Below are 16,968 nucleotides of genomic sequence, written 5' to 3'. Positions count from 1 at the left end.
CTGGCTCAACAATCCGGCATTTATCCTGCATCACTCACTATAAAATGATCGTGAGTGTGAGTGAAATGTTCCCGATCTGCTGCTGGCGCCAGCGGTGCCGTAATCTGGCTGAATATTGAACCGGTCTGCAAGAGATTGGGAGCTGAACGCGTAGACCGCGGATATCTCTCCTGTGCTGTGGAGCTGTGTGGCGGCGAAGCGGTGTATGGGGGGGGGCGCGGTCTTTGAGGATTGGAAAGGCCAGAAGGCGCGAACAACGTTGCCGAGGAGAAACAATCGATTGGTGCGCGGCCTTCATCGCCCAGCAGTGTGGAGGGTAAGCGGCCTGGCAGTGAAGATGGAAGAGGAGGATGTGAGGAAGCTGTGCTAAGGCCTGGGGTGACTGAGGCGGCCTCGGGTGACGACTAGGACACAGCGGACCTCGAGTCTTCCTACATTGCTGCATTTGACAACGCCTACAGCGGCGGAGGAGCGCTTGAGTGTAGCGCTTATGGCGCAAGAAATGTCGGGGGCTGTGGAAATTACTGGGAGGCGTCTACGGCCGGCCGCATGAATGTGGAAGGGAAGACTAATAGAGAAACGCGGGAACCGCGTCATTGTCTGGAGATCAACAGCACACTGAAGGGCGTGACACCGGGGAAATAGTAGCGGTGACAGTCTATCGGTGTGGGCCCATTACTGCCCTACGACAAAGTAACATAGTGCTTGGCAGTGGATTCCCCAGGTGCAGTGGGAGCAGGAGGGGCCTCCTTTCAGCATCGCAAAGATCGGAGAGAGCGCGGTGGAAGGCCCATCGTCCTACGTCCAGTTGGAGGACGGGAACAGATACTCTTCAGGCCTGTGAGCGCGCTTGGAAGAACAGAATAAAAGCACAGGTACGCTCAGGAACTAATTACTAGCCAAACCGGAGAATAGCCGTGAAAGCAGAAGAATCTGTGCAGTTAGCGCACTGGGCGACTCGCTGATGGTCGCTTGCGAGATAAGCACGCACACTCAGACCTTGTTCCATATTTCCTACAGACTTGGCACGAGGCGTGCCGAGGTGTGCTTGCCTGTGGAACTTTTCTAATTTTCTCTAGACTATACCACATGGAACTCTGCAGTCTGGCTGTAGATTTCCACATGCCAAAGTATATGTAAAAAGTTTAATAAACTCTAAAAATATATTGAACATTATTTTATGATATTATAGTACATTAATTTAATTGCCACGACGGCCGGCCAAGCAGTCATGCGCACTTGGAGTGTGCAAACCACTCCTCCCCTGTTACTCCAGCCCCGCATTGCCGAAACCTAGCTGCACTCCTGCAAAAAATAACTACGTTAATATCATTTTATTTTTCCTGCCCAAAGAGCAGTGGGGCAATGTTCCTCCACCTTATCAGAGGAGCCGCCCCTGTGTGTAATTTATGTATTAAAACATGTTTGTAAGATGACATGCTTGTGAAAGAAACACAGTGCAAGATCATTGGCAGGGTGCAGAAGTACGATGGCAAAATCTGAAGCATCTTGGTTGGCAGGGTAAATAATTATCATGCACCAGCCCAGTATGATGGAATGTCAACTCTGCTCCAGCTGATCAATTTTGATCTGGACTTATAAACTTCATAGCTATAAAGACAACACTATTCGTATCCTTTGTGTTGTTCCAAGCAAGCAGGGCAGTTTATTTGGGATAGTTGAATGCCAACAAGAGAATCCCTTGTTTGCAATAAGGTTATTTACGAGTTTGGCGTTCTTCCCCTGGGACTGCCCACTGTGGCAGTCTCAGGAAGACTGCCAAGCCCGTGGTGAACCTGCCCGCCGGATTACAAGTTTATTCAAGGGCAGGCAGTGCTGTGGCAGTAGGTTGTTTTACAGTGTCACGATACTCTCTATCCCACTATTGCCCAGGATGGATCAAAAGGTGGATTGGGCAGGTCGAGAGATTAACGCGCATTGCTACAATCTCCATCACACACAGGAGCCATGCCTTGTGTGTGAATCCATCAGGTACTGTTGATGCCTAGGGCCCACACATATTGGGTAGTTCCAGGTTACAAACAGGTACATTTAGTAATAAACCCTAATGTCATGAGCAATACTTGATGCCACAAACCTTAGATGTAGATAGTTAACTTGTTTTCGGTCCAGAAGAATCGCAAGTTGATTAAAACACACAGCAAGAAACAAGTTGACCCACATGCTTTAAAACGAGGACACCATCATGTGAGATTTAATACTCAATCTAGTGCCTCGCTCACTGTTTTTATTTAGGGTAGGAGACCCCCAGAATAAAATTGCCCCTCTAGGTACTCCCAATCCTATTTAACCACTGCACCACGTCTACATAGCCTTGTCCCCACACCCGCACTTCACCATACGGCTGTTGGATAAAAGATCTCCGACAAAGAGCCCCTACTATAGAGAGCCCGTGGGGTATTGCACCGCCGACCCCACGAGGAGCAGCCCATATGATGAAGAATGACACCTGCAAAGGTGTGTGAGGGCATTCGAATCCAACATATGGATTCCCACCTTTTGATCCATCCTGGGCAATAGTGGGATAGAGAGTATTGTGACTCTGCAAAATAACCTATCACTGAGGAACAGCATAAATTCACTTTCAAATCCAGTTCCTGGGCCCCCCCTTTTATGCTGGACCTCTCTACTCCTAGTTGAGTGTAAAAAGGTCCTCCGTCCCCCCCTTTTTGTTGTTTCAGTGCTGTGGCTGTGTCATGGCGGTATCATGCTGGTGGGTATGATAGGCTTATAGGAGAGCCTAAAAAAAGTATACTGCCACAGTGACCGCACCTACAGCACGTTCGTGCATGGTTTAGCATGCACCATGTTATGCATGCCACACAGTGCACGAACATAGGTGCTATTCTAAGGGGGCACAACATGTGCCCCCACCCCCGCATGCACCCCAATGGACAGAATTTCCTGCATTTCCACCACCCTTTTCATGATGGGTTCCCCGTTATGAAATGGGTGGTGGAAATCCAAGTCGCAATATACTTTGCAGTGCCGGCACCGGCACCGACAGTACATATAGCCCCTTTCCACACTGCCACCGCTGTGGGATCCTGGATCCCGGAGGAGGCAGCGGTGTTGTTACCATCTCACAGTCACCACCGTAATACAGCAGTTGGACTGCCAGAGTGGTGGCAGTCAGACCGCCACCACGAGTTCGGGGGTCCCTTGACCGCGGTACTCGTAATATGGCCCTAAAACTTATCAGACCATTTAAAGGCCTTGAAAAAACCTACACATGAGTTTGAAGGGCTGGTTATGGCTCTGAGTAAAGGTGGCTCAATGACAGGAGCTCTGCAACCAAAGACCGTGTGTCCCGAGAGGGCAAATCCTTAGGGTAAGCAAAATATGGAGCCTGGTTCAAGGACAGATCCTGAATTATCTGCTCAGACCACTCACTTTTGTAGTATCTTGATTTTATACTTAGCTAACTTCCTGTTTTAGCAGTTGTATGAACTTGGCCTGGCATCTCTAAGGAGGAGAGTGTGGATGTTACAGAGAAACATACAGCCTTGTGTGTTTCCCTTTGGACTGCAGCTAACAATCTTAGAAATGACATCATTTTCTCTTTATTCCGAATACTAATGCTGAATAATGGAAGGCTGCTTTGAATTTAGTAATCACCTCCTTGCAGAAGGGCACATATCTGATGGTGTCCAGGGTTACTGAAACAAGAGTGTACTCCTAATAATTAATTGTGGTGATGAATACTCATGAAGTTAAAATGTTCACATCATGTTTTATGTGATATGGTCTTATAAAGTTAAAGTAAATCGGAAATAAACACAACATGTAAATAGTGTACAAGGACTGCCTGCTTCTGGCACATGGCATGGATGAAGCCCTGGCTAAGGTACTCACACCAAGTATATCATGTGATTGGAATGATACCAGGGTCTACTGATATCCTGCCGCGCTACGTCACCAAAAGTGTTTTCTGATGGCCTTGACTCCCGGCAAGAAGAACATTCATTGTCAGAGAGTATTTCAGGCCACCATAGAGATATACGTAGCTTCCTGGATGATGGTGCCTTACCATGTAGAAAAGCTGTGGAAGGTGGTGTACGATGCTTTGTCCTATGGGCTAGGGTCTGTGCTGTTGTACATTATGAGCTATATCTCTGGATGTTCGATTAACAGATGCAGTACTTGCCTGTGTGGATCACGGACAGAATATTGGAAACAAAAATATCGTGTGGACAGAATATCGTGTCAAAAAAATCAAGGACCAAAATATTGAGAAGGTAAGTGCAAATAGGTAAGTGTACAATTAATATTCTTACCTTAAATCATTGGCCACAGCGATGCTGCATCACAGCATGCTGTCTTAGATCTCTGACTATGCGCTGCAGGATTGCCCGTCAGAGCCTGACCTGTGGCTGACCTTCCCGCGCCATGTGGGGGTGCAAGTGCAGTACCCCAAACTCACCTGCACTAAGTTTATTCTGGAGAGAGAAAGGCTGACAGTGGTCCTGGAATGTCAGCATGCTTGGTAAAAGGTTCCCATCCCTGGAGGATGCCCTATACATCTGCATTCTTATGTATACTACATTTCTCTTGAATCCAATAAACTCTCATTTTGTTTGGGAAACTTTTGGGCAGGTTTGAAAATGTGTGTATACGTTTCCTCGAGTTTCACAGCGTCCTTCCTAAGCAATCGAGACACTTTGTTGGTGCAGCCATGACCTTGCTATCAGAACTTGTGAAAACCTTGGAGACTCTTTATTTTCCTTTGAAAGTGTTTGAAAATTGACGCTGAACATAGATAAATATTCGCAGGATTTAAGTCATGTTTGGAAACCAAGTAGAATAGTTTGAAGTAGTGATTCAAATTTTACTCGAGGAATCGAAAAGGATCCTTTTTACTCTAAAAGAGTGTTGAGTTTTCATGCTGTGCATAATATATTAAAGGTAGTGGTAGTGTTAAGGGGTGTACTTAAAGTGGTATCGGAGCAAGCTATGGATATATGTTGAATTCTTGTAAAAAAATTACAGTTTATGTTATATTATACGTTGTTATATTATGTTGTTATATGTTATGTTATGCTATGCTATGTTATGTCTATTTGTATAGCACACTAATCACCCGTGAGGGTTTCCAGGCACTTTAAAAAGTCAACCTTGAATGTGCATCAGGGACCGCAGAGCCTGTTTTCATAAAAATGGAAGGTAGATACCTTTTCAGGAGACTAGTGAGATTATGTCAGAGACTTGTATAACCATAATTACATAATATATTCTTTATGATCCTTTGTCAGGAATATTTAAACACAAAGTCTGAAACATAAAGATATTCTTACGGTGTATCATTTCCATAGTAAATGATATATGACTCAATATAGAGATCATATATTAAAGATATTCATCTTGTCTTTAGATATCTGCCATGACCCGCAGACATCAATGAATGTAGAGTGGTGATATCCAGGGTCTCTCTTTTCTCTCTTATCCCATTCCCCTTTCCCTTGGTCTGAGGTTAGCCACCATATTGCTTCCGCGTTTGGTTTGCGGGAGATACGGAGACGTGTGGAAACATTCATCGCTCTAGTTGGATGCAGACTGCAAAGTGAGTGTTTTCTGACACAGACATCCGGATTCAGCCCCATTTACACCCCAGAAACCACAGCACACATACGATGGAGCTTTGTTATTTGCGACTCAATGGGTATTGCACCTGGAGCCTCATAGAAATACACCTGATCAAACTTGGAGTCCAAGTAGCGGTAAACCTGTCTCACCTTGATGCAGATGGGGTACTGTACCTGACCATTTGCAAAGAGTGTGTCCAGGGCAGCACTAAATGCCACCAAGAAAAGCCTAGTCACGAGTGGATTCTGCAGAGCCCCCTGTATGGTACGCCTCATCTGGTGCAGGAGGATGCACCCTCAAAGTGGCTGGAGGACTGTCCCCGTGTTTTCAAAAGGAGAAAAACAACCATGGCAGCTCTATGCCACAACTTTGTTGTCGAGACTGATTGTCATAATTTATGTTCAACGGTTTCCTGGAATTCCTCTGGAAGACTGGAGTAAAACCCTACATGCCACCCTATCATCTACTTAGAAATTTGTAGGTGGAATGTTCCATGCATGGAGGTGCCTTAAAACCAGATGAGGGCGTATGCCAACCCTGCAGGGCCTCTAGTCATCGTAATGGAGCATGGCACGTGGAACTGGTGTCGTGTCACCCATCAGCTGATGTTCGAGCAATGAATGTGGTGGAAGCTCATGTGCTATTGTCACTAGAATAGTGGTATCACAACCTCGAGATTGACTCGTGGAGGGTACATAGATGTAGATGTGATGTCACTGAGGAAGCAAAAAAGGGTTCTTGCATCCATCACCAAGGAGGCAGGATCCTCATGTAACCTGGTATGGAAGGATAAAGGAGAACGGTGGCAGGAAGTAAAGCCCCGATGCCGCTGACAGCAGAGAACGGTCAGCACAGCAAAGGGAGACCCACAACGAGCTGAGGACGTGAGTGACCCCATAAGTCACCAGGAGAGGCCATCGCCAGGTTTGTTCCGAGGGGCATTGCCAACGGACAGTGCCAGACCAAGCAGAGGCTGCAAAAGGCCCTAACGTAGGCCTGGTCGAAGGACAGATAAATGTTTATTTGTAGTACGTGGGGTGTTTTGAGTTTGTTTATGGTTAGAGGTAAGAGAGGGGAGAGGGGAGGTCCTCTTTGTTGCATGTCCCATTCTAGGACAGGCACACGGCGGTAGCAGCCTCCCGCCCTGTACCCAGCCTTTAATAGTACCAGACGTGCGCCTAGAAGCAGAAGAATGGGCGGACATATGAAGGTGTCCGTGAGTAGATGTTACCTGGTGTCAGTCTTTACAGTAGTGGTGTGCTATGTGGGGTGCACTTCTGTGTGCCTGGGGAGTGGGTGTACGTGTGTGTGTGTGTGTGTGTGGCTGTGTGTGCGTCTGTGTGTGTGGGAGTGTGTGTTTATCTGTGCATGTGTGTCTGACGCCACCTCAGAAGCAGCTGTGAGCATGTCACCCCATATGAAACTGAAAGAGCAGGAGGTCCAGGAGGGGACATTAACGCCCAGAACAGCACCAACCAGATGAGCAGTCAAAGGCAGGCCACAGATCAACTTGGCGACGAGGCTTACGAGATAGGAACAACAGTGGGTGTGCGCTGTGCTAATGTGCAGGGATTACAGTTCTGTGCTTGTTGGGTTGGGATGAAGTGTGCCTGTTATAGGGTGTGCATTGTATGTTATTTGTGTGCGTTCCAGGGTTGTATACATGTCACGATGAAGTGTGCATGGTATTGCATTGTGTGCAAACGATTGAAGTGTGTGTACCTTGCAGTGTGTGCGCGCGTGCACATTGCTGTGCTGCGTGCATGCTGCTCCCCTGTCTGATATTCTTGGCGTGGTTGTGTGCACAGGTTGTGGTGCTCTGCGCATGCTCTGGTGCTGTCTTCATGCGATGGTGGTCTTTGTGTGTATTGTGGTGGGTGCATGTCGTGTTGATTTGTTAATGAGTTGTTGGTTTATGCGGTCACAATCCTAAGAGCTAGGGATGGTGTGCGCATGTTTAGGTCCCATGTCAAGTTGCGGTGGTGTACACACTTGATGGTAATGTGCGCGTGTTATGACGTTGCTCGTGATACTTTGCCGGGGCCCTCATTTGATAATGTGTGTATATTATGTGTGTGCATAATAGGGTAATCTACGTATTTTGGGGGTGATGTGTGCATGCTAGAACTTATGTTGGGTGTGCATGCTATAGTAGTGTGTGCATGTTACGGTGGGGTGTGCACTCAGCGTGCCACGTCGTGTATACTCAGTACTGGGAGTTTACTCAGTATATGGGATGGCCAAGCCTGGGTCCAGGGACGCATTAACTCATGCACCCCATAACCGCAAACGCACACAGGCTCTGCCCGGGCAGCTATTTCTGGTAAACACCACTTTGGCACCATGAATTGGATTAAATTGATCCGGAAAAGGAGGTGTTATTTAGACATCGCTGTCTCGGCTAATAGATGAGCGCAGCAGCCGTCCCATGAGCCCTGCTTTACCTTCAGTTATTCCTTCTTTCCCTTTCTCTCCTTCCCTCAACTTTCAATGTTCACTACAAAGGAGTTTCTCCCTGATTGTTGATCACTCCCATCAGCCTCTTCTTTTACTGTGTCTCTCCTTTACCCCCAACTCCTTCATTTTGTCTTCATACATCGGTTCCCATTTCCGTGTAGGTTAGAACCGTGCGCGTCAGTCAGTGAGTGAGTGTGTTAGGCTAGTCTGGAGGGAGGAGGGAGAGAAATATATAACAGTTGAGTTGGACTGTAGACATAAGGGCCAAGATAAGGGTGGGCGGCTCTGCCAAAAAGTGGCACATTACCTCTGTGCTCCCGACGCCCCAGGGGTGCCAGCCCCCCATCTAGGGCCTCGTGAGGTGTGAGGCGCACATTCGATACCTGTGCAAACTCCTGTTGTGTCGTAGATTGGAATTCCGAGGGTAGTTACCAGGTGCAGTCGGTATCGTACGGCCGCCATTTTCCCGGGTCAGTTGCGGTCAATGACGTCAGGCCAAAGCTGCCAACATGTACCAGGGGAGCCTTCAGGGTAATTACTGTGACGTGCGTAACTTGGTACAGTTGGCACTGATTACTACATGCTGTGCTGCGGTTTTAGGAGAAAACACAGAATAGAAGGTATTTACTGGACACAATATATACCTCGCAGCGCAGTGTCGGTTCAACCATATCTGATAACTACCTCAATTCTGCCTGGGGCATTTGTAATTGGGGCATTAGTGGGACAGGGGTAACGCCTGCCGCCTCTGGAGATCCCTCTGTCTGACTGAGTTCACTACATTAAAATCCCACGTGGCAGGAAGGACCTATCTGAGGGCAAGCAGAGGGCACCACTATTCAGAGGGTGGATTTCTGGTGCCCACGTTTGGAGGTCTTTATTCTGCAAGCAGTGCCGGGCACGGGTGGGTTTTCCGCCATAGGCTCTGTCCCCGAAGTGGCTCGCATTCCGTGGGTGCAGCCCCGGTGGTGGAGAAAGCTGCCTATTGCACCACTGGGGGTGGGTCAGATTTGCCCCTGCAGCCTGGGCAGAGATGGGAATGCACCCATGATGAGGGTGGCAAAGCCTGCCAGGAAACCTCTAAACCAAGCCCACTGCATGTTAGATCTGTTCAAATGCATGATTAAATGCGTGTTTAATTATCTATAGCACCCAGACGCCCTGTAGCTGGTGTAGCTGCAAAAACTAAAACATAAAGTGCTATAAACACCGCCTTTACTACCTTTCTCCGCCACACCATTCCCCCCCTTTGTATTACTCCCTTTAACTTCTCTGCTTCTCTCGCTCTTTTTCATTCACTCTGCCACTGGCTAAAGCAAATTGACGTGGGGGGATGGGGGGGGGGGCAAATTTGTTAATAGCCATAAAATTTCCCCCTGCTGCTGTATTTGGGGGTTTCGGACGAGAGGGCCTTTCTTAGAGCCCCCCAAACAGACACACAAAGAAAGAGGGCCTGAAGGCACCGACGTGTCTTTCTTGCCCCTTTCCCGCTCTCTCTTTACCTCTGACTGCCCCTTCCTTGTCTCAGTGCCCTTCACACGTCACCCCCTCCACTCCCGCCCGCCCTTCACTCCTAGAAACACGTTGTTAATCGCTGCCCGTAGCCTCACGTTCAGAGGGCGCGGATGTAGATAAACAGGGCAGGGTGGCCGTGGACGCCACGCCCCGCCCCCGGCGCACAGATTGCACGGGGATTAACACGACGGATTTTAAGGACAATAACTACAAATGTTACTTTGGTTCGGAGGGAAGGGGGGGGGGTGGGGGAAGCGACATCCGGTATCGAAGACCAGTACCAGGCAGGGTTGGATTGGGATTAGATATCGGCTCCAGCAGCTAAAAAACAAAGTGGCCCACTTTGCTTATTGCCTTTCCTCAAAACGCTGTTTTGGCGAAGCACCTGGAAACAAGTGAGGCCACTTCTGCTCAGGCCCCCTGCCCCCCTCAGTATGCACACATTAATTGGCGGCCCAGCGAGAGAAAAGGAGTGACACCTCTGTCCTTGAGAAAAGGGAGGTAATGGACGCCCATCTGCCTCCAGAAAGGCCACTCAGGGCCCCACTGGGCTGCTGGAGACATCTGAACAAACCAGACACAGCCCAAATCGGCCCACAGCTGGAACTTCCATACCGGCCCCTCGGCCATTGCCCGAGTGCCCGGGCTACCAATCCGGCCCTTGTACCAGGAAACAGACGCGGAGTACCCAGAGCTCGTGTACACAGGGCCAGTGCTCTGGGCTAGTCTTCAGACTAGTATCCGAGACTATTATCTAATCTAAGGGCCTGGTTTGGAGTTTTGAGGACCGGTTACTCCATCACGAACGTTACAGACTTCCGGTCTGTGATATTTCAAATCCATCATATCCAGGAAACAAGTCCTAAAAAAAGAAGTGGGAGGACTAACCTAACTAACCTAGTTAGGCAGTATGAATGTGACATCATGGCGTGCGACTTCATGGCGCGCCACATCATGGCGCATGACATCACGGTGCATGACATCACACCGCACGGCATCACACATGGCATCACAGGAATTTACATCATAGAAAGTGGCATCAAAAACCACGACTTTACAGGAAGTGGCATCACAAGAACCGACATCAGATCTAAAGCGCTCACATATATGTTTAGCAGGTCTATCATGTGTATGTTTTGGTGCATTGTGAGGATACTAAGCACAGTGAGCTATGGAAGAAGATATGTGACTTCTACACCTTGCAACCCCCCAGTTTTATGTAACACATCCTGTACATTCATTTACAAACTTATATAATTTATTGTACATGTAATATGCACGTGTTGATGTAAAGCTCTCTGACACCCTGCATTGGGATGAGTAGCGTTATACAAGAAAAAATAGTGATACTTTAATTATTTCAACGCCTCCTCAGGTGTAGTAAGCTCTATTTAAATGCAATTTGATTTGTGTAAATACTGGGAAAGACCAAGACATCTGATATTCTTACAGTGCATGCAGATCACCTAAACAGGGACCGAACAGAGCGAAAAGCTGCCTTTCTTGAGTATGTGTGAAGTGCTAACAAGGTGCAGCCTTTGTTTCCCCTCCGCTTCATTTGCATCAGGTGTGAGGCTCCTGACTGCTCCCAGCCAAGAGACTTGAACAAAAGGCGGCCTGATGACCCCTCAAATTCGGCCTTTGTTATGGGCTCAGCAGGAGTCTTAACTAAGAAAGCCCCCTCCCTCCTGCACCTGCACGCTGTTGCTTGTTGCAGAAGTAAAGCAGACACGTGCAGGCGCTGCTGAAAGTGTGAAGGTGTTTAAAAATAACACTGGGAAGAGTTCAGCACATTATTCAGTGGGGCCCAAATTCTTGGCAGGGTGGACTGCGTTCACCCTGTGAAAGAAGTGGGTGGACGCCGTCCACCCGGGTGTACCCCCGACTCGTGTCCTGATCATATCCCACGTCATTTGTAGTAAGGTGGCAAAGGTACTCACGCCTGTGGCAGAGTACCTGACAGCCAAACACTGAACCAGGCCCTACTATCCTTTACTAGTACTTGGAACTGGAAGCTATTACTGGAGTTTGGCAGGGGTGCCCAGACTAGTGCCCAAGATGAGAACAGAGGATGGCACCTACTAGTGCTCAGAACGGGTACTCAGGACCAGTGCCCGTTAGCTGTACCCTGAACTAATACCTAGAACCATGACTAGTGGCAAGAATCTGATAACCACCTTACCATTTGAACAAAGACCCAAGGAAAGGGCAATCAATGCCAACACCGGGGATAATATGGGCTCTGAGGATCCGAACAAATGCTGTATTCATCTGGTCTCATGGAATATAGCCGGTATCAAAAATAAACTGCCTTCCCCGGAGTGGGCAGGATTTATGGCCAAATTTGACATCTGCCTTATGCAGGAGACCTGGGCACTTGAAAATAGCGCCAGCACAACCTTTGCCACCTACGATATCTTGGCATCATTCGCAGGCAAAGGTCGGCCTTCTGGTGGACTATCAATCTGGATAGCCACACACTTGGGAGTCCAGGCCACCCAAGTACCAACAAAATCCCTGGACTTCCAGTGTGTCCTCTTAAAACCCTTAGGTAACTCCCCAGTGGCAATAATAAATGTATACTCAAGACCTACCAAAAGCGGTAAAGAATCACCCGTAATCAGCGACCTGGCCTCATTTATTTCAGGGCTTGATCCCTCTTTTGCCCTAGTGATTGGAGGGGACTTTAACTGCCAGTGCGAACCGCTGGGCGAAGCCGAGCTGGGTGAACAGGACGAAGTAGATGAGCTGTGGCACATCCCTACTCTCGACATTGCACCAGTCAGAGCCTGGACACCCTTGGCACTACAAATAAAATCCTTCTCCCTTGCAATGTCTCTGCGGGCATGCAATGGTAGATTGGATTCCGATCGCCCAGCAGCTGGAACATTCAATCGATCCAACAAAGTCTCCATCATTGACTATGTAATGGTTGAGGCTAAAAACTGGGGCAAGCTGCTGGATCTCAGAATCGAGAAAAGACAGGACAGTGATCACAACGCACTGATCCTTACTTTGAAGCCAGGGTCTTTTGGCCTGAAAAATACTGCGACTAATCCTGCTCTAGCAACCCACCCCCTCGTACTAACCAATAATAGAAGACGGGTGAAATGGCCCCATTTGCGCAGTCACCTCAACAACTTGCCAAAATTTACCAATTGGCCACGCCATTTATAGCTCAGATGGCCGAAGGTAAAGAGTACGCGAAATACTGGGCACTCATAAACAATTAGATGCGGCATTGGCGGATGTTTTCCATCCTGTAACCCGTACCAAGAAACACATACCAAATACCCACCCTTGGTATAATACTGATTGTAGGAGATTACGCAGGGAACTTTTAATGGCAATTAAGTCAAAAAATAAGGCAGACATCAGAACCCTTAGGAAGGCATACAAGGAGGAACTACGCAGGAGCCGGCTGGATTGGGAAGAGGATACATGGGGAAAATTGAAGAATGCCCTGAACCTCAAGGACGCCAAACTTTTCTGGGCTTTAGTGAATAATACCAGGAGAAACAGTGCGGAATCTTTTCTCCCAAATATTTCGCCCGCAGTGTGGGAAGCCCATTTTGCGACCCTATACAGCTCCCCCCCGGGGGAAGTATTGGTACACCAAGTCGGTGAGAGGGCACCTCATCCGGATGGCTTCACTGGTACGTTAACAAACTCGGATTACCAGAGTGAGCCCAGTACGCGAAGATCTATGATATCTGCGGAACTTCCGGACCACGTAGATGCTAGAGTCAGGGTAGCTCCAGAAAGCACTGTTAGAATATCAATTAAGGAAGTAGAGCACGCCATCGCCAGGCAGCCCCATAACAAAGCACCCGGCCTTGACAAAGTCCCTGGCGACCTCTTCCACTCCCAACCCAGGATCTGGGCACCCTATTTAGCAGCACTGTTTAATGCAGTACTTGAGGGAGCTAACATCCCAGACACATGGGCCGGGGCTGAAATTGTCCCTATATTCAAAAAAGGTTCCCCCTTGGTACCCTCAAATTATAGACCGATAAGCCTCTTGGACACCTCACAGAAACTTATGGGTCGGATTATCTTGGACAGAATTCTAGAATGGGCAGAAGAAAATAAAATATTAACCACCCTACAGGCCGGGTTCAGAGCCGGGATTTCGACCCTGGACCAGCTTTTTAGGTTGCAGGTTTTGTATTGGAAGACGGTAATACTGGAGGGTTGTAGCTTATACCTGGTATTTGTTGACCTACGGGCCGCTTTCGACCTTGTGCCCAGGGAAAAGCTATGGAGGGTATTGGAAGACCTAAAGCTCCCCCCATATTTACCAGAGCTTCTAAAGCGGTTCCATAAAGGGAACTACGCCCAGGTACGCTGTGGGAAGAACGGTGATTTATCCGACCCTTTCCCCGTCACCAGAGGAGTACGCCAGGGCTGTGCCCTTGCACCCACACTTTTCAGCCTTTATATAAATGGCTTGGTTGGTGACCTGGATGCGGTCAGGAATAATGACGCCCCTCGCCTGTCATCTGGGCGGGTCCCTGCTCTGATGTTCGCGGATGACACTCTATTGTTATCACGGACATCAACAGGCATCCAGAGGGTCCTGGACGGATTTGTAACATTCTGCGCTCTGCGGGGACTTGAAATGAATTTAGATAAGACAAAGTACATGATTTTCGGCCCACCAAAGCGCACCCGCCCCTGCCCATCTCTGAATGGTACCCCGCTCGAAAGGGTCAGAACCTTTGTTTACCTGGGTGTTACCCTGACCGAAGATTTCGGCTGGGGCCCCCAGGTGACCAAATCTGCCCTAAAGTTGACACAGGTAGCTGGTGGCATCAGCAAGTTTCACAGGAAAACGCAATTCAAACCAGTTTCCCCAGCCCTCGAAATGTATAGGGTTCAAGCAAGACCTACAGCTACATACGGTGCAGAACTCTGGGGCCACACTCGTGTATCACCCCTATCAAAGGCTGAACACACATTTGTTAGAAACTTGCTAGGGCTCCCCCAGAGTACACCTCTCGTCCCCATGAGGTTAGATCTAGACCTGGAACCCATTTCTGAATTTCTATCAAACCGACCCCTCCTATATTGGAGAAGGTTATGGACAGTGCCCGAGCTTAACGACTATAGAGCTGAATTTTTAGCAATCTGGGACCAATTGAAGGCCAAAAATATACCCTGGTTATCCCACCTTAAAGCCTTAATATACCAGATAGGCCTGCCCCAACTTTGGGAGTCACCAGGGGTGAGCTGTTTAGCGGTACAGAAGAAGGAGTTGCTAGTCCTATTCAAACAGCACAAACTAACTCTGCTATACCGCTCACAGACTATGGGTAGGCTGACTACAGACGTTTTGCAAGTTAAGATGGCACCCAGCAGGGAGGAGTTCTTAGACCAAATCCAGCCCCCGATTGCCAAGAAGTTATATATTCAGCTAAGGCATGGTTGCCTTCCAATCGGGGACTTTACCTGCAAATGGGCAGGAAGAAGTGAGGGACTTTGTCCGGCTTGTAACGCAACCAAAGAAGATTTAGCTCATATCCTATTCTTCTGCCCTGCTTACAAAGAAATACGTAGATCATGGCTTGTGCCACTATGTAGAAATTTAGGCTTAAAACAATGTGCACAAGCATGCAGGATATTGCGTTATGATACCTCACCCCCTATCGTGTTCACTGTTTCCCGTTTTTTGCATAGCATGTGGCGAAGGAGGTCCACTTTTATCAATTAAACCATCGATGTGTAAATTTCAACTTTGATAACTTCTGTTTAATAACTTTTTACCTGCATGTATAAATATTTATGTTTTATCTTGTATGTACATATTTTATCTGTGCTTTTATGGTCAACGACCGAAATAAAGCTATCAAAGAGAGAGCAAGAATTTAGCCCCGGCACTCAAAATATATTTTAAGAACCAGTTTCCGTACTTAGACCCAGAAACTAGGGCCAGTGCCTAGGTGTAGCTATTACCACTAACAAGCGTGCTCAGAACCAGTTACCATGGCCAGTATTCTGGACCTGTGCCCTAAACTTTGTGCCAGGTCCAGGAACTAGAACTAACTATCATGACCACTGCCTATATTAATTAGCCAGGCCCGGTACCATCGACTAGTCCGAAGAGCCATTGCCCAGAGCGAGTACTTGCACCGAGGAGCCAGAGACAGGACTGAAGCCAGCATCACTACCTAGAACCACTAAACCGTAACAGTGCCAAGAGCTAGCGCCAAGATCCAGAACAAGAATCAAACCGCTAACCAGGGCCAGCGTCACTACACACAACTAGCACCCATAAAAAGTACTCAGTCCAGTAACTAGAAGCAGGCTAGCATCTATGCACAGGGACCCAAGAATAGTACAGCGGACCAGTAGCTTGGATTCAACCACATGCGCTTCAAGAGGTGCCTAAAAATGGAACAGTTCAGCTTTGCAGCGCTTATTAAATGTGCAGCCTCGCAGCGCTTATTACATCTGCACAATAAATAACCACCAACAGGCACAGCAGCCTTACTTCTCTTCCAGCAGCTGCTTCTGGTACTCCTCATACTCTTCCCGGGTCATGCCCTGGGCCTCCGCCGCAGACTTCTCCCCTTCGCCCTTCTCCTCTCCTTTGCCCAGACCCCCGGTGAGGTTCTTGAGTTGGCCCCCCACCACCGTCTTCACCATGAACGCCATTCTGGAGGTGCAGATCCGGCCGCTGTGAGCCTTGGAACGCCTCGTGCGCTTGGAGTTCACGAGAGACCTGGGAGGTCAGAGTTGAAAGCTGAGGACGCAGAGTCTAGAGTCAAAACACTGCTGTGCACCTGTCCTCGGGGAGCCTTGAGAGCTGAGAGTTCAGAATCAGAGCTGGACAGCCTGTCTGTCCTCGGAGGAGGAGCCTAGATAGCCGGGAGTTCAGATTCAGAGGTGGGCAGTCTGTCTGTCCTCAGAGGAGCCTCGGGAGCTCCGAGTTCAGAATCAGAGCCGGGCAGTCTGTCTGTCCTCAGAGTTCAGATTCAAAGCCGGGCAGTCTGTCTGTCCTCAGAAGAGCCTCGGGAGCTCCGAGCTCAGAATCAGAGCCGGGCAGTCTGTCTGTCCTCAGAGTTCGGAATCAGAGCCGGGCAGTCTGTCTGTCCTCAGAGTTCGGAATCAGAGCCGGGCAGTCTGTCTGTCCTCAGAGGAGCATCAGGAGTTCCGAGTTCAGAATCAGAGCTGGGCAGTCTGTCTGTCCTCGGGGAATCTCGGTACCTGAGCTTGGGCGTCTGGCGCCGTGGCACGCCCGGGGACTCGGGAATAGCCCTTCGCCCCTCCACAAAGTTTTCTGAAACCGGCGCAGAGTCCCAGCCGCACCCGAGTCTTCCGAGACACAGCCCCGGAGCTCTAAAACCAGAACCCCGCACCGCCGCCGAGGAGCCCCTCTGCTCTCAGACT

At 48.7% G+C, this 16,968-nt stretch overlaps 1 protein-coding gene across 1 annotated transcript in view; it reads right to left on the bottom strand.

The window, feature by feature from the left end:
• The window catches only part of CPLX3 (complexin 3), a 144,629-nt gene extending 127,989 nt beyond the window's left edge, over nucleotides 1–16,640 (bottom strand). The window contains exon 1 of the mRNA XM_085643803.1: nucleotides 16,070–16,640. Within this exon, the coding sequence (XP_085499929.1) occupies nucleotides 16,070–16,233 (164 nt within the window). The 5' untranslated portion in view covers nucleotides 16,234–16,640. The remainder of the gene's footprint in view (nucleotides 1–16,069) is intronic.
• Nucleotides 16,641–16,968: the final 328 nt, after the last annotated feature.

The sequence above is a fragment of the Triturus cristatus genome, chromosome 3_1 (assembly GCF_964204655.1).
Source record: "Triturus cristatus chromosome 3_1, aTriCri1.1, whole genome shotgun sequence".
In the NCBI taxonomy this organism is placed as follows: domain Eukaryota; kingdom Metazoa; phylum Chordata; class Amphibia; order Caudata; family Salamandridae; genus Triturus; species Triturus cristatus.
This window is presented reverse-complemented; position numbering and strand designations above follow the sequence as displayed.